Below are 20025 nucleotides of genomic sequence, written 5' to 3' on the forward strand. Positions count from 1 at the left end.
TATATTATAATTATATTATACTGAGCTCAAAGTCTTAACATGTTTATCGAAAAAATGTATGGCTAATCAACGGATGATATAAATAAGTTACATGTTTCAGGATGCAGCGGGTCTATGGAGAGAGAGCAGTGAAGATCTGTACAGAAAACAGAATTAAGTGTAATACAATTATGACAGTTATAAAACCAACAAGACCGGGTTTATCTGATAAGCAAACATGTAAATAAACAGATCTGGTTCCTCTGTACTCCTCAACTCCCACAGCGCCCTCTGGTGGCCAAACACAAAGTGCAGCAGCACATTATCGCTGTGTCCGAAAACAGTGTTCCCAGTGACAGCCCCAGTGTTCCCAGTGACAGCCCCAGTGTTCCCAGTGACAGCCCCAGTGTTCCCAGTGACAGCCCCAGTGTTCCCAGTGACAGTCCCAGTGTTCCCAGTGACAGTCCCAGTGTTCCCAGTGACAGCCCCAGTGTTCCCAGTGACAGTCCCAGTGTTCCCAGTGACAGTCCCAGTGTTCCCAGTGACAGCCCCAGTGTCCCATCACTAGTCTGCTGTACATCAGCGTAGCTCCTTGTGTTTACACAACTGCGATAATCCTGTATGAGCCTCATCCTGTCTCCATGGTTACACTGATAGTATACACTATCTCACCACGTCCTCTGTAAGCAAGTTGAGAGGGTTTATTCCAACGTTGCTGTGTGTGTGTGTGTCCAATTAAAAACAACACTTTAAGGATTTATCATAATCTCATCCTGTTAGGGGATGTTGACGTCACCTCACCGTGGTTCGCCGTGTTCAAACATGGGGAAAAGCAAAATGGCGAAGACAGCACTTGGGAGTGGAATGACACTCACTAGACTTCTATCTACACCACACCTGAAGCAAGTGTTTACTTCTCTCTCAGCGAAACCCTGCCACTACTGCATTGGTTACATACAAGAATGTCAGCCTGAGTAGGTTTGAATGACATTCAAAAATATATCTACACTGAATTTCTTCCCTCTTTATACATATTTGATATATTGGATGCAACCTGGCAGTTCCAATAACTCTGAAAATATACACTCAATATGCTCGCTCACTCACTCACTCACTCGTTCCACACAAACCAACACTCAACAAACCAACACTCAAGAAACATTTGGTTTGCTTCGTCATGAACATCTAATCCTGTAGAGTAGAACATTTAATCTGTTTTTGAGAGTTGAGTTGTTTCATAATCTAAACCTTTTTTTATCATGATTCATTGTTCATTTATACAACAGACAAAACATTTGCATTTTTCACATGTATTATTTTTTTTTTAAACAACCGATTGTATTTTGACATCATCCTTTAACGTCCCATCACTGAGGAGTCATTCCCTGATGTGCATGTAAGCCCTGTATGATTCGAAGATCTGAATTTGTACGAGACGATTCAGTTACAACAGCAATGTTCTAACTGAATCCACTGTGTGATCAACCTGTTACGTCAGCACATTCCAACGCGATGCCGTAGTAATGTAAGCTATGCTACATAATCTACATCTACAACATTTGTTTATTTTCATTTGAATGTTTTATATTTGGATGCCATTCTGTCTCGAGACTTCCTGCCGTTGTAGCCCAACGGTCTGCTACGGGAGAACGACCGGTTTGCCGTATTCACTAATATGTGGGAGTGTAAAGCAGTAGTAGAGATGTTGTCGATTACGTAGCGTTGCTTAGTGATAGTACGTTACTACGGCAACGGGTTAGGATTGTTGGAATGATGCCGTAGTCGTCCTGAACCACCGTTGCTTAAAAGTCCCTATTAACACAACAAAGCCCTCGTTAGAGGAGCAGAACCTTGGCTGACAGGTGGAAAAGGTCCCTCAGACATGAGATGCTGCTTCACAGTCAGTCGAACAGAACCTGAGCTTGGTCCGGTGCAATTTGTCACAATAAATATATATATATATATATCATGCAGCATCAGATGTCCAGTCACCTGCAGTATCCAGCATTCATGTGTCACAGGACAGCCAGCTCCAGATGCATTGTCGGTTCGGAGTGGAGGAGAGGGGTGGAGGAGAGGGGGGGGTGGCGGAGAGAGAGGGGTGGAGGAGAGAGAGGGGTGGAGAGAGAGGGATGGAGGAGAGAGAGGGGTGGAGAGAGAGAGGGATGGAGGAGAGAGAGGGGTGGAGAGAGAGAGGGGTGGAGGAGAGAGAGGGGTGGAGAGAGAGGGATGGAGGAGAGAGAGGGGTGGAGGAGAGAGAGGGGTGGAGAGAGAGAGGGGTGGAGAGAGAGAGGGGTGGAGGAGAGAGAGGGGTGGAGAGAGACGGGTGGAGGAGAGAGAGGGAAGGAGGAGAGAGAGGGGTGGAGGAGGAGAGGAGAGGTGGAAAGAGGGCTGGAGAGGAGAGAGCGGTGAAGGAGAGAAGGGTGGAGGAGGAGAGGAGAGGTGGAAAGAGGGCTGGAGAGGAGAGAGCGGTGAAGGAGAGAAGGGTGGAGGAGAAGAGGAGAGGTGGAAAGAGGGCTGGAGGAGAGAGAGAGGTGGAAGACAGAGAGGGGTGGAGTAGTTCTCCATGATCACATCAGGTGGTTGCGTCTTTTCCTATCTACAAGAATTTGGTCCAAAAGCTCTTTCAAATCTAAGATATTCTGTAAGTAGTCGTCATGGAGCACGCTGAAATGAGTCATTAGTGAATGAAGATGGCACTTTGATTTCTTTTTTAAAAATGGTTATACTGTTTGCATTGCTCTGGAGTGCCTACGGTTTCTGGGGACACCCCAACCTCCACCTCCACCCCCACTGCCATCTCCAGCACCACCCTCACCCCCTGGTTCCCTCTCACTGTTTCACATCTCCAGCACCACCCTCACCCCCTGGTTCCCTCTCACTGTTTCACAGTCTGTTTGATCTCCAGCACCACCCTCACCCCCTGGTTCCCTCTCACTGTTTCACAGTCTGTTTGATCTCCAGCACCACCCTCACCCCCTGGTTCCCTCTCACTGTTTCACAGTCTGTTTGTAGCTGGGTCTCTGAGGGTCTGAGCGCTTGACCTCCTTGCTGCCCCCCCTCCCCTCCTTGCTGCCCCTCCCCTCCTTGCTGCCCCCCCTCCCCTCCTTGCTGCCCGACCTCCCCTCCTTGCTGCCCCCCCTCCCCTCCTTGCTGCCCCTCCTCCCCTCCCTGCTGCCCCCCCTCCCCTCCTTGCTGCCCGCCCTCCCCTCCTTGCTGCCCCCCCTCCCCTCCCTGCTTCCCCCCCTCCCCTCCCTGTTGCCGCCCCCCCCCCTCCCTTTTGCCACCCCCCCCCTCCCTTTTGCCACCCCCCCCCTCCCTGCTGCTCTCCTGGGGCAGCGTGGGGCTGGAGTGGGCTCGCTGGAGGGCCCCGTCGCCAAAGAGCCGCGCCTCAAACGCAGACAGGTCCTCCTCCCCGCTGCGGAGCTTGGCCCTCAACAGCATGGCGTACGTCCCGTAGCGTGTTTTCTGGACATGAGAGAGAGAGAGAGAGAGAGAGAGAGAGAGACAGAGAGAGTCAGAGAGAGGGAGAGAGAGTCAGAGAGAGAGGGAGAGAGAGGGAGAGAGAGGGTGAGGGAGAGGGAGAGAGAGGGTGAGGGAGAGAGGGAGAGAGGGCGAGAGAGAGAGCGGGTGAGGGAGAGAGAGAGAGAGAGAGAGAGAGAGAGAGAAAGAGAGAGGGAGAGGAAGAGAGAGGGAGAGAGAGAGGGAGAGGGAGAGAGAGTGAGGAAGAGAGAGAGAGAGAGAGAAAGAGAGAGAGAGAGAGAGGGGAACCAAACTTCACCCTGCCACTTTTGATTTTGGTCACAAACACACTAGCACACTGCATTGCATTTAAACTAAAATATAGTTGTCTTGAGACTTCTGGTGCCAAAATGGTGGCGGATTCAATTACAGCCCATGTATAAGTGATTAAGTAATTAATTGTTGTTGAAGCTAGGTTGTTGTCGTTGAAGAGCGAGATGAGCAAAAGCATTTCAGTATATAACTTACGGCTGTATGCAATATAAAACGTTAAACATGAAATACCACACCTCAAACTCCAAGTACTCTTCCCGCTGTTTGTGCTCATCCAGCTCGCGACCTTTGACCTTTCTGTCTGGGGCAGCGACGCATAATTCGGCGAGCTCAGAGACGACGGCCCGGAAGCGTGTCTCGTGCGATTTCACCTGCTCCTCCTGTGAGCGTCCACAACAGATCAATCAAACCAAATCAAACTTTATTTATATAGCACAAGTCATACATTGAATGCAACTCCAAGTGCTGAACATAAAAAAATGATTGTAAATAAAATACAAGACAATAAAACAAGAGGTAGGAGATAAGAAATAGATAAAATACAACAGAATAAAACAAGAAATAGGAGATAAGAAATAGGAGTAAAGGTGCAAGTTGAGATAAACAGTAGATAAAGATATCCACACTCATGAAGATGTACACACACAGCCCATTCAAATAAAACAGCACACAATAACAAGGGAAACATTCTATTTCTGGACCACATTCACTGTCTATTCACATCCGAGGGAGCAACAATACTACACAATACTTCATCCTTTATAATACAGTGGGGGAAATAAGTATTGAACACATCAACATTTTGTCCAGTAAATGTATTTCCAATGAGCTTATTCAAGTGAAATTTGCACCAGACTTTGGTATTAACTCAAACAATCCAGACAAAAAAGTCCATATGTAAATAAAGCAAGTGTAATAAAGTGGAATGAAACAGGAAAAAAGTATTGTAATATAATTCATTCAATACTTAGTGGAGAAGCCTTTGTTTGTAATGACAGCTTCAAGGCGCTTTCTGTATGAAGTACAAGGTACCTGACAGAGCTTGGTGTTGGGTACCTGACAGAGCTTGGTGTTGGGTATGTGACAGAGCTTGGTGTTGGGTACCTGACAGAGCTTGGTGTTGGGTACCTGTGAGAGCTTGGTGTTGGGTATGTGTGGGGAGCATGGCGCGTTCTGGCCTGCAGAGGGAGCCAGACTGTCGCTGGAGGGGGATGACGGTCTGATTACGGACAGGTGTCAGTGATCAGACTCGTTATCCTACTGGTCTATTTAACCTGTGTGTGTTTGTTCCCCCGGGTGAGTGAAGGAGGCGGGGGAAACCTGTCGAGGTGCAGAGAGAGGAAGAGCTCAAGCGAGAGAGCCAGAACAACGGCAGAGCAGCGGCAGAGCAAGCTGAGACCCGAAAGGGGAATCAGAACCGCGTGCAGTGGCCGCAGCGGATCCCGAGTGGGGAAGCCGGTGGGTGTGGCGGCAGTGACAGCCGCACGCCGTGGTTATTCATTGTGCTTTATTATTTGAAAAGACTCGCTCAGCACGTCAGTGACGGTGCTGAGCTGTGCAGGACGTAATAAATACGTGTTCGACAACTGTTCCTCTCTGTCGACCTCCCTCTGTGCCTAGAGACTCTTACAGTATGTGACAGAGCTTGGTGTTGGGTACCTGTGAGAGCTTGGTGTTGGGTATGTGACAGAGCTTGGTGTTGGGTACCTGTGAGAGCTTGGTGCTGGACTCTGGCAGCAGAGGCCGGCTGAACTTCTTCTGGGAGCCGATGGCTGCTGGGAACGCGGGTGCTGAGAACATGGCCGCCACGGTGTTGATCCGCGTGATCCAGGACTGCATCTGCTCAGCGTTCCTGCGATGGAACATGGGAAGTTCAGAACAGACTCGACACAGGGAATTTCAATAGTGAATTCACTGATGCACACTCACACGCACACTCACGCACACACACACGCACGCACGCACACACACACATACACTCACGCACACACACACACTCACGTACGCACACTCACTCACTCACACACACATACACACACTCACACACTCACGCACACACACACTCACGTACACACACTCACTCACTCACACACACACACACACACACACACACACACACACACAAACACAGAAAAAGACTGACGGGGCTTGGAGAAGGAACACCCTCCAGTCGGCGGTGCGCAGATAGAACACGCCCGGCCTCTTGCTGTAGTCGGTGGCCCTCAGGGCCAGGGCATGGCGGACCGACACAGCGTGCTTCACGTCCTCCTGGGACACCTGCTTCTCTGGACGGAACTCTCCCTGCCATGGACATGTGGACCAATCAGACCAAAACAGACATGTTTTTTTGTTTTTTGCTCCAAGTGGATATAATAATAATAATAATAATACATTGGACTTATATAGCTTTTCTAGACATTCAAAGACGCAAAGAATAGCCTTCCAATTCTAGACTAGGCTAGTCACAGAGATGATGTCCAATCAAATCAAATCAAATTGTGTACAGTTGGAATAGACAAAGAAATGTTTTGGGGGGATCTTGCTCCACGCTCAACAACAATATATTGACAATATAAAGTATTGCCCCTTTACATTTTTAGATTTTTTTTTTTTTTGTGATAGTGTTGTGATACTCTACTGTACCTTACCTTCTGCAGGTAAAGGACCAGTCCCTTTAGCATGGCATAAAATGTCTTCCATCCTCTCTTCCCCCGTGGAGCTGAAAAACAAGATTGAGGGATGAGTTCAGAAGAAAGCCTGACAGCTTTTTAACTGATCATATTTTTAAGTTCAGTAGATCCAGGAGGTCTGATTTATCAGGTCGTGAAATGGAGCAGGTACGTAGGAGTGTGCTAGGAAGTAACAGGAAGTAACAGGAAGTAACAGAAGGTAACAGGATGTAACAGAAGGTAACAGGAAGTAACAGGAAGTAACAGAAGGTAACAGAAAGTAACAGAAAGTAACAGAAGGTAACAGGGAGTAACAGGAAGTAACAGGAAGTAACAGAAAGTAACAGAAGGTAACAGGGAGTAACAGAAGGTAACAGGAAGTAACAGGAAGTAACAGAAAGTAACAGAAGGTAACAGGGAGTAACAGAAGGTAACAGGAAGTAACAGGAAGTAACAGGAAGTAACAGGAAGTAACAGGAAGTAACAGGAAGTAACAGAAGGTAACAGGGAGTAACAGGAAGTAACAGAAGGTAACAGGAAGTAACAGAAAGTAACAGGAAGTAACAGAAAGTAACAGAAGGTAACAGAAAGTAACAGAAGGTAACAGAAAGTAACAGAAAGTAACAGAAAGTAACAGAAGGTAACAGAAAGTAACAGAAAGTAACAGAAAGTAACAGAAAGTAACAGAAAGTAACAGAAGGTAACAGGAAGTAACAGAAGATAACAGGAAGTAACAGAAAGTAACAGAAAGTAACAGAAAGTAACAGAAGGTAACAGGAAGTAACAGGAAGTAACAGAAGATAACAGGAAGTAACAGGAAGTAACAGGAAGTAACAGAAGGTAACAGAAAGTAACAGAAAGTAACAGAAGATAACAGGAAGTAACAGGAAGTAACAGAAGGTAACAGGAAGTAACAGAAAGTAACAGGAAGTAACAGAAAGTAACAGGAAGTAACAGGAAGTAACAGAAAGTAACAGAAAGTAACAGAAGGTAACAGGAAGTAACAGAAAGTAACAGGAAGTAACAGAAGGTAACAGAAAGTAACAGAAAGTAACAGGAAGTAACAGAAAGTAACAGGAAGTAACAGAAGGTAACAGGAAGTAACAGAAAGTAACAGAAAGTAACAGAAAGTAACAGAAGGTAACAGGAAGTAACAGGAAGTAACAGAAGATAACAGGAAGTAACAGGAAGTAACAGGAAGTAACAGAAAGTAACAGAAAGTAACAGAAAGTAACAGAAGGTAACAGAAAGTAACAGAAAGTAACAGAAGGTAACAGGAAGTAACAGAAGGTAACAGGAAGTAACAGGAAGTAACAGGAAGTAACAGAAAGTAACAGAAAGTAACAGAAGGTAACAGAAAGTAACAGAAAGTAACAGGAAGTAACAGAAAGTAACAGGAAGTAACAGAAAGTAACAGAAAGTAACAGAAAGTAACAGAAAGTAACAGAAAGTAACAGAAGGTAACAGGAAGTAACAGGAAGTAACAGAAGATAACAGGAAGTAACAGGAAGTAACAGGAAGTAACAGAAAGTAACAGAAAGTAACAGAAAGTAACAGGAAGTAACAGAAAGTAACAGGAAGTAACAGAAGGTAACAGAAAGTAACAGAAGGTAACAGAAAGTAACAGAAAGTAACAGGAAGTAACAGAAGGTAACAGGAAGTAACAGAAGGTAACAGGAAGTAACAGGAAGTAACAGGAAGTAACAGAAAGTAACAGAAAGTAACAGGAAGTAACAGAAAGTAACAGAAAGTAACAGGAAGTAACAGAAAGTAACAGAAGGTAACAGAAAGTAACAGAAAGTAACAGAAAGTAACAGAAGGTAACAGAAAGTAACAGGAAGTAACAGAAAGTAACAGGAAGTAACAGAAAGTAACAGAAAGTAACAGAAAGCAACAGAAGGTAACAGAAGGTAACAGAAGGTAACAGAAAGTAACAGAAAGTAACAGAAAGTAACAGAAAGTAACAGAAGGTAACAGAAAGTAACAGAAAGTAACAGAAGGTAACAGGAAGTAACAGAAAGTAACAGAAAGTAACAGGAAGTAACAGGAAGTAACAGGAAGTAACAGAAAGTAACAGAAGGTAACAGAAAGTAACAGGAAGTAACAGAAGGTAACAGAAAGTAACAGGAAGTAACAGAAAGTAACAGGAAGTAACAGAAAGTAACAGGAAGTAACAGAAAGTAACAGAAAGTAACAGAAAGTAACAGAAGGTAACAGGAAGTAACAGGAAGTAACAGAAAGTAACAGAAAGTAACAGAAAGTAACAGAAAGTAACAGAAAGTAACAGAAAGTAACAGGAAGTAACAGAAAGTAACAGGAAGTAACAGAAAGTAACAGAAAGTAACAGAAAGCAACAGAAGGTAACAGAAAGTAACAGAAAGTAACAGAAAGTAACAGAAAGTAACAGAAAGTAACAGAAAGTAACAGGAAGTAACAGAAAGTAACAGGAAGTAACAGAAGGTAACAGAAGGTAACAGAAGGTAACAGGAAGTAACAGAAAGTAACAGAAGGTAACAGGAAGTAACAGAAAGTAACAGGAAGTAACAGAAAGTAACAGAAAGTAACAGAAAGTAACAGAAAGTAACAGAAAGTAACAGAAGGTAACAGAAAGTAACAGAAGGTAACAGGAAGTAACAGAAGGTAACAGGAAGTAACAGAAGGTAACAGGAAGTAACAGGAAGTAACAGAAAGTAACAGAAAGTAACAGAAAGTAACAGAAAGTAACAGAAAGTAACAGGAAGTAACAGAAAGTAACAGAAAGTAACAGAAAGTAACAGAAGGTAACAGAAAGTAACAGAAGGTAACAGGAAGTAACAGAAGGTAACAGGAAGTAACAGAAGGTAACAGGAAGTAACAGAAGGTAACAGGAAGTAACAGAAAGTAACAGAAAGTAACAGAAAGTAACAGGAAGTAACAGGAAGTAACAGGAAGTAACAGAAAGTAACAGAAAGTAACAGAAGGTAACAGGAAGTAACAGACAGTAACAGAAAGTAACAGAAAGTAACAGAAGGTAACAGAAAGTAACAGAAAGTAACAGAAGGTAACAGAAAGTAACAGAAAGTAACAGAAAGTAACAGAAAGTAACAGAAAGTAACAGGAAGTAACAGAAGGTAACAGAAAGTAACAGGAAGTAACAGGAAGTAACAGGAAGTAACAGAAAGAAACAGGAAGTAACAGAAAGAAACAGGAAGTAACAGAAGGTAACAGAGAAGGTAACAGAAAGTAACAGAAAGTAACAGAAAGTAACAGAAAGTAACAGAAAGTAACAGGAAGTAACAGAAAGTAACAGAAAGTAACAGGAAGTAACAGAAAGTAACAGAAAGTAACAGAAAGTAACAGGAAGTAACAGGAAGTAACAGAAAGTAACAGAAAGTAACAGAAAGTAACAGAAAGTAACAGAAAGTAACAGAAGGTAACAGAAAGTAACAGAAGGTAACAGAAAGTAACAGAAAGTAACAGAAAGTAACAGAAAGTAACAGGAAGTAACAGGAAGTAACAGAAAGTAACAGAAAGTAACAGAAAGTAACAGGAAGTAACAGAAAGTAACAGAAAGTAACAGAAAGTAACAGGAAGTAACAGAAAGTAACAGGAAGTAACATAAAGTAACAGAAAGTAACAGAAAGTAACAGGAAGTAACAGAAAGTAACAGAAAGTAACAGAAAGTAACAGGAAGTAACAGAAAGTAACAGAAGGTAACAGAAAGTAACAGGAAGTAACAGAAAGTAACAGGAAGTAACAGGAAGTAACAGAAAGTAACAGAAAGTAACAGAAAGTAACAGAAAGTAACAGAAGGTAACAGGAAGTAACAGAAGGTAACAGAAAGTAACAGAAAGTAACAGGAAGTAACAGGAAGTAACAGGAAGTAACAGAAGGTAACAGAAAGTAACAGAAAGTAACAGGAAGTAACAGAAGGTAACAGGAAGTAACAGAAAGTAACAGGAAGTAACAGAAGGTAACAGGAAGTAACAGGAAGTAACAGAAGGTAACAGGAAGTAACAGGAAGTAACAGGAAGTAACAGGAAGTAACAGAAAGTAACAGGAAGTAACAGAAAGTAACAGAAAGTAACAGAAAGTAACAGAAAGTAACAGAAAGTAACAGAAAGTAACAGAAGGTAACAGGAAGTAACAGGAAGTAACAGAAGATAACAGGAAGTAACAGGAAGTAACAGGAAGTAACAGAAAGTAACAGAAAGTAACAGAAAGTAACAGGAAGTAACAGAAAGTAACAGGAAGTAACAGAAGGTAACAGAAAGTAACAGAAGGTAACAGAAAGTAACAGAAAGTAACAGGAAGTAACAGAAGGTAACAGGAAGTAACAGAAGGTAACAGGAAGTAACAGGAAGTAACAGGAAGTAACAGAAAGTAACAGAAAGTAACAGGAAGTAACAGAAAGTAACAGAAAGTAACAGGAAGTAACAGAAAGTAACAGAAGGTAACAGAAAGTAACAGAAAGTAACAGAAAGTAACAGAAGGTAACAGGAAGTAACAGAAAGTAACAGAAGGTAACAGGGAGTAACAGAAGGTAACAGAAGGTAACAGAAGGTAACAGAAAGTAACAGAAGGTAACAGAAAGTAACAGGAAGTAACAGAAAGTAACAGGAAGTAACAGAAAGTAACAGAAAGTAACAGAAAGCAACAGAAGGTAACAGAAGGTAACAGAAGGTAACAGAAAGTAACAGAAAGTAACAGAAAGTAACAGAAAGTAACAGAAGGTAACAGAAAGTAACAGGAAGTAACAGAAAGTAACAGAAAGTAACAGAAAGTAACAGAAGGTAACAGGAAGTAACAGAAAGTAACAGAAAGTAACAGAAAGTAACAGAAAGTAACAGAAGGTAACAGGAAGTAACAGAAAGTAACAGAAAGTAACAGGAAGTAACAGGAAGTAACAGGAAGTAACAGAAAGTAACAGAAGGTAACAGAAAGTAACAGGAAGTAACAGAAGGTAACAGAAAGTAACAGGAAGTAACAGAAAGTAACAGGAAGTAACAGAAGGTAACAGGAAGTAACAGGAAGTAACAGAAGGTAACAGGAAGTAACAGGAAGTAACAGGAAGTAACAGGAAGTAACAGAAAGTAACAGGAAGTAACAGGAAGTAACAGAAAGTAACAGGAAGTAACAGAAAGTAACAGGAAGTAACAGAAGGTAACAGGAAGTAACAGGAAGTAACAGAAGGTAACAGAAAGTAACAGGAAGTAACAGAAAGTAACAGAAGGTAACAGGAAGTAACAGGAAGTAACAGGAAGTAACAGAAGGTAACAGGAAGTAACAGAAAGTAACAGGAAGTAACAGAAGGTAACAGGAAGTAACAGGAAGTAACAGAAGGTAACAGGAAGTAACAGGAAGTAACAGGAAGTAACAGGAAGTAACAGAAAGTAACAGGAAGTAACAGAAAGTAACAGAAAGTAACAGAAAGTAACAGAAAGTAACAGAAAGTAACAGAAAGTAACAGAAGGTAACAGGAAGTAACAGGAAGTAACAGAAGATAACAGGAAGTAACAGGAAGTAACAGGAAGTAACAGAAAGTAACAGAAAGTAACAGAAAGTAACAGGAAGTAACAGAAAGTAACAGGAAGTAACAGAAGGTAACAGAAAGTAACAGAAGGTAACAGAAAGTAACAGAAAGTAACAGGAAGTAACAGAAGGTAACAGGAAGTAACAGAAGGTAACAGGAAGTAACAGGAAGTAACAGGAAGTAACAGAAAGTAACAGAAAGTAACAGGAAGTAACAGAAAGTAACAGAAAGTAACAGGAAGTAACAGAAAGTAACAGAAGGTAACAGAAAGTAACAGAAAGTAACAGAAAGTAACAGAAGGTAACAGAAAGTAACAGGAAGTAACAGAAAGTAACAGGAAGTAACAGAAAGTAACAGAAAGTAACAGAAAGCAACAGAAGGTAACAGAAGGTAACAGAAGGTAACAGAAAGTAACAGAAAGTAACAGAAAGTAACAGAAAGTAACAGAAGGTAACAGAAAGTAACAGGAAGTAACAGAAAGTAACAGAAAGTAACAGAAAGTAACAGAAGGTAACAGGAAGTAACAGAAAGTAACAGAAAGTAACAGAAAGTAACAGAAAGTAACAGAAGGTAACAGGAAGTAACAGAAAGTAACAGAAAGTAACAGGAAGTAACAGGAAGTAACAGGAAGTAACAGAAAGTAACAGAAGGTAACAGAAAGTAACAGGAAGTAACAGAAGGTAACAGAAAGTAACAGGAAGTAACAGAAAGTAACAGGAAGTAACAGAAGGTAACAGGAAGTAACAGGAAGTAACAGAAGGTAACAGGAAGTAACAGGAAGTAACAGGAAGTAACAGGAAGTAACAGAAAGTAACAGAAAGTAACAGGAAGTAACAGGAAGTAACAGAAAGTAACAGGAAGTAACAGAAAGTAACAGGAAGTAACAGAAGGTAACAGGAAGTAACAGGAAGTAACAGAAGGTAACAGAAAGTAACAGGAAGTAACAGAAAGTAACAGAAAGTAACAGAAGGTAACAGGAAGTAACAGGAAGTAACAGGAAGTAACAGAAAGTAACAGAAAGTAACAGAAAGTAACAGAAAGTAACAGGAAGTAACAGAAAGTAACAGAAGGTAACAGAAAGTAACAGGAAGTAACAGAAAGTAACAGAAGGTAACAGGAAGTAACAGAAGTAACAGGAAGTAACAGAAAGTAACAGGAAGTAACAGGAAGTAACAGGAAGTAACAGAAAGTAACAGAAAGTAACAGGAAGTAACAGAAGGTAACAGAAAAGTAACAGGAAGTAACAGAAGGTAACAGAAAGTAACAGAAAGTAAAGAAGTAACAGGAAGTAACAGAAAGTAACAGAAGTAACAGGAAGTAACAGAAAGTAACAGAAAGTAACAGAAGGTAACAGGAAGTAACAGAAAGTAACAGGAAGTAACAGAAAGAACAGAAAGTAACAGGAAGTAACAGAAAGTAACAGAAAGTAACAGGAAGTAACAGAAAGTAACAGAAGGTAACAGGAAGTAACAGAAAGTAACAGGAAGTAACAGGAAGTAACAGAAAGTAACAGAAAGTAACAGGAAGTAACAGAAAGTAACAGGAAGTAACAGAAAGTAACAGAAAGTAACAGAAAGTAACAGAAAGTAACAGAAAGTAACAGGAAGTAACAGAAAGTAACAGGGAAGTAACAGAAAGTAACAGAAAGTAACAGGAAGTAACAGAAAGTAACAGAAGGTAACAGAAAGTAAACAGAAAGTAACAGAAGGTAACAGAAAGTAACAGGAAGTACAGAAGGTAACAGGAAGTAACAGAAGGTAACAGGAAAGTAACAGAAAGTAACAGGAAGTAACAGAAAGTAACAGAAAGTAACAGGAAGTAACAGAAAGTAACAGAAAGTAACAGAAAGTAACAGAAGGTAACAGGAAGTAACAGAAAGTAACAGGAAGTAACAGAAAGTAACAGAAAGTAACAGGAAGTAACAGAAGGTAACAGGAAGTAACAGGAAGTAACAGAAGGTAACAGGAAGTAACAGAAGGTAACAGGAAGTAACAGAAAGTAACAGGAAGTAACAGAAAGTAACAGAAAGTAACAGGAAGTAACAGGAAGTAACAGAAAGTAACAGGAAGTAACAGAAAGTAACAGGAAGTAACAGAAAGTAACAGAAGGTAACAGAAAGTAACAGGAAGTAACAGAAGGTAACAGGAAGTAACAGAAGGTAACAGGAAGTAACAGAAGGTAACAGGAAGTAACAGAAAGTAACAGAAGGTAACAGAAAGTAACAGGAAGTAACAGAAAGTAACAGAAAGTAACAGGAAGTAACAGGAAGTAACAGAAAGTAACAGAAAGTAACAGAAAGTAACAGAAGGTAACAGGAAGTAACAGAAAGTAACAGAAAGTAACAGGAAGTAACAGAAGGTAACAGAAAGTAACAGAAGGTAACAGGAAGTAACAGAAAGTAACAGAAAGTAACAGAAAGTAACAGAAGGTAACAGAAAGTAACAGAAAGTAACAGAAAGTAACAGAAAGTAACAGGAAGTAACAGAAAGTAACAGAAAGTAAAAGGAAGTAACAGGAAGTAACAGAAAGTAACAGGAAGTAACAGAAAGTAACAGAAAGTAACAGAAAGTAACAGGAAGTAACAGAAGGTAACAGGAAGTAACAGGAAGTAACAGAAGGTAACAGGAAGTAACAGAAGGTAACAGGAAGTAACAGAAAGTAACAGAAAGTAACAGAAAGTAACAGAAAGTAACAGAAAGTAACAGAAGGTAACAGAAAGTAACAGAAAGTAACAGGAAGTAACAGAAAGTAACAGAAGGTAACAGGAAGTAACAGAAAGTAACAGGAAGTAACAGAAAGTAACAGGAAGTAACAGAAAGTAACAGAAGGTAACAGAAAGTAACAGGAAGTAACAGAAGGTAACAGGAAGTAACAGAAGGTAACAGGAAGTAACAGAAAGTAACAGAAGGTAACAGGAAGTAACAGGAAGTAACAGAAAGTAACAGGAAGTAACAGAAAGTAACAGGAAGTAACAGAAAGTAACAGAAAGTAACAGAAAGTAACAGAAGGTAACAGGAAGTAACAGGAAGTAACAGGAAGTAACAGAAGGTAACAGAAAGTAACAGAAGGTAACAGGAAGTAACAGGAAGTAACAGAAAGTAACAGAAAGTAACAGGAAGTAACAGAAGGTAACAGAAAGTAACAGAAGGTAACAGGAAGTAACAGAAGGTAACAGGAAGTAACAGAAAGTAACAGAAGGTAACAGGAAGTAACAGGAAGTAACAGGAAGTAACAGAAAGTAACAGGAAGTAACAGAAAGTAACAGGAAGTAACAGAAGGTAACAGAAAGTATCAGAAGGTAACAGGAAGTAACAGGAAGTAACAGAAAGTAACAGAAAGTAACAGGAAGTAACAGAAGGTAACAGAAAGTAACAGGAAGTAACAGAAGGTAACAGGAAGTAACAGGAAGTAACAGAAAGTAACAGAAGGTAACAGAAAGTAACAGAAGGTAACAGGAAGTAACAGGAAGTAACAGAAGGTAACAGGAAGTAACAGAAGGTAACAGGAAGTAACAGGAAGTAACAGAAAGTAACAGAAGGTAACAGAAAGTAACAGGAAGTAACAGAAAGTAACAGAAAGTAACAGAAAGTAACAGAAAGTAACAGAAGGTAACAGGAAGTAACATAAAGTAACAGAAGGTAACAGGAAGTAACAGAAAGTAACAGAAGGTAACAGGAAGTAACATAAAGTAACAGAAGGTAACAGGAAGTAACAGAAGGTAACAGGAAGTAACAGGAAGTAACAGAAGGTAACAGAAGGTAACAGGAAGTAACAGAAGGTAACAGGAAGTAACAGAAAGTAACAGAAGGTAACAGAAGGTAACAGGAAGTAACAGAAAGTAACAGAAAGTAACAGAAGGTAACAGGAAGTAACAGAAAGTAACAGAAGGTAACAGGAAGTAACAGGAAGTAACAGAAGGTAACAGGAAGTAACAGAAAGTAACAGAAGGTAACAGAAAGTAACAGAAAGTAACAGAAGGTAACAGGAAGTAACAGGAAGTAACAGGAAGTAACAGAAGGTAACAGAAAGTAACAGAAAGTAACAGAAGGTAACAGAAAGTAACAGAAAGTAACAGGAAGTAACAGGAAGTAACAGAAGGTAACAGGAAGTAACAGAAAGTAACAGAAGGTAACAGGAAGTAACAGGAAGTAACAGAAGGTAACAGAAGGTAACAGGAAGTAACAGGAAGTAACAGGAAGTAACAGAAGGTAACAGAAAGTAACAGGAAGTAACAGAAGGTAACAGAAAGTAACAGAAAGTAACAGAAAGTAACAGGAAGTAACAGGAAGTAACAGAAGGTAACAGAAAGTAACAGGAAGTAACAGAAGGTAACAGGAAGTAACAGAAGGTAACAGAAAGTAACAGGAAGTAACAGAAAGTAACAGAAAGTAACAGAAAGTAACAGAAGGTAACAGAAAGTAACAGAAAGTAACAGAAAGTAACAGAAAGTAACAGGAAGTAACAGAAAGTAACAGAAAGTAAAAGGAAGTAACAGGAAGTAACAGAAAGTAACAGGAAGTAACAGAAAGTAACAGAAAGTAACAGAAAGTAACAGGAAGTAACAGAAGGTAACAGGAAGTAACAGGAAGTAACAGAAGGTAACAGGAAGTAACAGAAGGTAACAGGAAGTAACAGAAAGTAACAGAAAGTAACAGAAAGTAACAGAAAGTAACAGAAAGTAACAGAAGGTAACAGAAAGTAACAGAAAGTAACAGGAAGTAACAGAAAGTAACAGAAGGTAACAGGAAGTAACAGAAAGTAACAGGAAGTAACAGAAAGTAACAGGAAGTAACAGAAAGTAACAGAAGGTAACAGAAAGTAACAGGAAGTAACAGAAGGTAACAGGAAGTAACAGAAGGTAACAGGAAGTAACAGAAAGTAACAGAAGGTAACAGGAAGTAACAGGAAGTAACAGAAAGTAACAGGAAGTAACAGAAAGTAACAGGAAGTAACAGAAAGTAACAGAAAGTAACAGAAAGTAACAGAAGGTAACAGGAAGTAACAGGAAGTAACAGGAAGTAACAGAAGGTAACAGAAAGTAACAGGAAGTAACAGAAGGTAACAGGAAGTAACAGAAGGTAACAGAAAGTAACAGGAAGTAACAGAAAGTAACAGAAAGTAACAGAAAGTAACAGAAGGTAACAGAAAGTAACAGAAAGTAACAGAAAGTAACAGAAAGTAACAGGAAGTAACAGAAAGTAACAGAAAGTAAAAGGAAGTAACAGGAAGTAACAGAAAGTAACAGGAAGTAACAGAAAGTAACAGAAAGTAACAGAAAGTAACAGGAAGTAACAGAAGGTAACAGGAAGTAACAGGAAGTAACAGAAGGTAACAGGAAGTAACAGAAGGTAACAGGAAGTAACAGAAAGTAACAGAAAGTAACAGAAAGTAACAGAAAGTAACAGAAAGTAACAGAAGGTAACAGAAAGTAACAGAAAGTAACAGGAAGTAACAGAAAGTAACAGAAGGTAACAGGAAGTAACAGAAAGTAACAGGAAGTAACAGAAAGTAACAGGAAGTAACAGAAAGTAACAGAAGGTAACAGAAAGTAACAGGAAGTAACAGAAGGTAACAGGAAGTAACAGAAGGTAACAGGAAGTAACAGAAAGTAACAGAAGGTAACAGGAAGTAACAGGAAGTAACAGAAAGTAACAGGAAGTAACAGAAAGTAACAGGAAGTAACAGAAAGTAACAGAAAGTAACAGAAAGTAACAGAAGGTAACAGGAAGTAACAGGAAGTAACAGGAAGTAACAGAAGGTAACAGAAAGTAACAGAAGGTAACAGGAAGTAACAGGAAGTAACAGAAAGTAACAGAAAGTAACAGGAAGTAACAGAAGGTAACAGAAAGTAACAGAAGGTAACAGGAAGTAACAGAAGGTAACAGGAAGTAACAGAAAGTAACAGAAGGTAACAGGAAGTAACAGGAAGTAACAGGAAGTAACAGAAAGTAACAGGAAGTAACAGAAAGTAACAGGAAGTAACAGAAGGTAACAGAAAGTATCAGAAGGTAACAGGAAGTAACAGGAAGTAACAGAAAGTAACAGAAAGTAACAGGAAGTAACAGAAGGTAACAGAAAGTAACAGGAAGTAACAGAAGGTAACAGGAAGTAACAGGAAGTAACAGAAAGTAACAGAAGGTAACAGAAAGTAACAGAAGGTAACAGGAAGTAACAGGAAGTAACAGAAGGTAACAGGAAGTAACAGAAGGTAACAGGAAGTAACAGGAAGTAACAGAAAGTAACAGAAGGTAACAGAAAGTAACAGGAAGTAACAGAAAGTAACAGAAAGTAACAGAAAGTAACAGAAAGTAACAGAAGGTAACAGGAAGTAACATAAAGTAACAGAAGGTAACAGGAAGTAACAGAAAGTAACAGAAGGTAACAGGAAGTAACATAAAGTAACAGAAGGTAACAGGAAGTAACAGAAGGTAACAGGAAGTAACAGGAAGTAACAGAAGGTAACAGAAGGTAACAGGAAGTAACAGAAGGTAACAGGAAGTAACAGAAAGTAACAGAAGGTAACAGAAGGTAACAGGAAGTAACAGAAAGTAACAGAAAGTAACAGAAGGTAACAGGAAGTAACAGAAAGTAACAGAAGGTAACAGGAAGTAACAGGAAGTAACAGAAGGTAACAGGAAGTAACAGAAAGTAACAGAAGGTAACAGAAAGTAACAGAAAGTAACAGAAGGTAACAGGAAGTAACAGGAAGTAACAGGAAGTAACAGAAGGTAACAGAAAGTAACAGAAAGTAACAGAAGGTAACAGAAAGTAACAGAAAGTAACAGGAAGTAACAGGAAGTAACAGGAAGTAACAGAAGGTAACAGGAAGTAACAGAAAGTAACAGAAGGTAACAGGAAGTAACAGGAAGTAACAGAAGGTAACAGAAGGTAACAGGAAGTAACAGGAAGTAACAGGAAGTAACAGAAGGTAACAGAAAGTAACAGGAAGTAACAGAAGGTAACAGAAAGTAACAGAAAGTAACAGAAAGTAACAGGAAGTAACAGGAAGTAACAGAAGGTAACAGAAAGTAACAGGAAGTAACAGAAGGTAACAGGAAGTAACAGAAGGTAACAGAAAGTAACAGGAAGTAACAGAAAGTAACAGAAAGTAACAGAAGGTAACAGAAAGTAACAGAAAGTAACAGGAAGTAACAGAAAGTAACAGAAGGTAACAGGAAGTAACAGAAAGTAACAGAAGGTAACAGAAAGTAACAGGAAGTAACAGAAGGTAACAGAAAGTAACAGGAAGTAACAGAAGGTAACAGAAAGTAACAGGAAGTAACAGAAGGTAACAGGAAGTAACAGAAAGTAACAGAAAGTAACAGGAAGTAACAGAAAGTAACAGGAAGTAACAGAAAGTAACAGAAAGTAACAGAAAGTAACAGAAAGTAACAGAAGGTAACAGAAAGTAACAGAAAGTAACATAAAGTAACAGGAAGTAACAGAAAGTAACAGGAAGTAACAGAAGGTAACAGGAAGTAACAGAAAGTAACAGGAAGTAACAGGAAGTAACAGGAAGGTAACAGAAAGTAACAGAAAGTAACAGAAAGTAACAGAAAGTAACAGAAAGTAACATAAAGTAACAGAAAGTAACAGGAAGTAACAGAAGGTAACAGGAAGTAACAGAAAGTAACAGAAGGTAACAGGAAGTAACAGAAAGTAACAGGAAGTAACAGAAGGTAACAGAAAGTAACAGAAAGTAACAGAAAGTAACAGAAGGTAACAGGAAGTAACAGAAAGTAACAGAAGGTAACAGGAAGTAACAGAAAGTAACAGAAAGTAACAGGAAGTAACAGAAAGTAACAGAAAGTAACAGGAAGTAACAGAAAGTAACAGAAAGTAACAGGAAGTAACAGAAGGTAACAGAAAGTAACAGGAAGTAACAGAAGGTAACAGGAAGTAACAGGAAGTAACAGAAGGTAACAGGAAGTAACAGAAGGTAACAGGAAGTAACAGAAAGTAACAGAAAGTAACAGAAAGTAACAGAAAGTAACAGAAAGTAACAGGAAGTAACAGAAAGTAACAGAAAGTAACAGAAAGTAACAGAAGGTAACAGGAAGTAACAGAAAG

At 39.9% G+C, this 20025-nt stretch overlaps 1 protein-coding gene across 1 annotated transcript in view; it reads right to left on the reverse strand.

The window, feature by feature from the left end:
• Positions 1-2913: 2913 nt before the first annotated feature.
• LOC308162597 (PH and SEC7 domain-containing protein 1-like) overlaps positions 2914-20025 on the reverse strand; it is a gene marked incomplete at both ends in the record, with an annotated part of 47558 nt that continues 30446 nt past the window's right edge. Inside the window, 6 exons of the mRNA XM_080536742.1 lie at positions 2914-2972; positions 3285-3447; positions 4011-4154; positions 5482-5626; positions 5918-6075; positions 6423-6493. Of these exons, the coding sequence (XP_080392868.1) occupies positions 2914-2972; positions 3285-3447; positions 4011-4154; positions 5482-5626; positions 5918-6075; positions 6423-6493 (740 nt within the window). The remainder of the gene's footprint in view (positions 2973-3284; positions 3448-4010; positions 4155-5481; positions 5627-5917; positions 6076-6422; positions 6494-20025) is intronic.

Source organism: Nansenia antarctica, assembly GCF_963989245.1.
Source record: "Nansenia antarctica genome assembly, chromosome: 7".
NCBI classification, from domain to species: Eukaryota; Metazoa; Chordata; class Actinopteri; order Argentiniformes; family Microstomatidae; genus Nansenia; species Nansenia antarctica.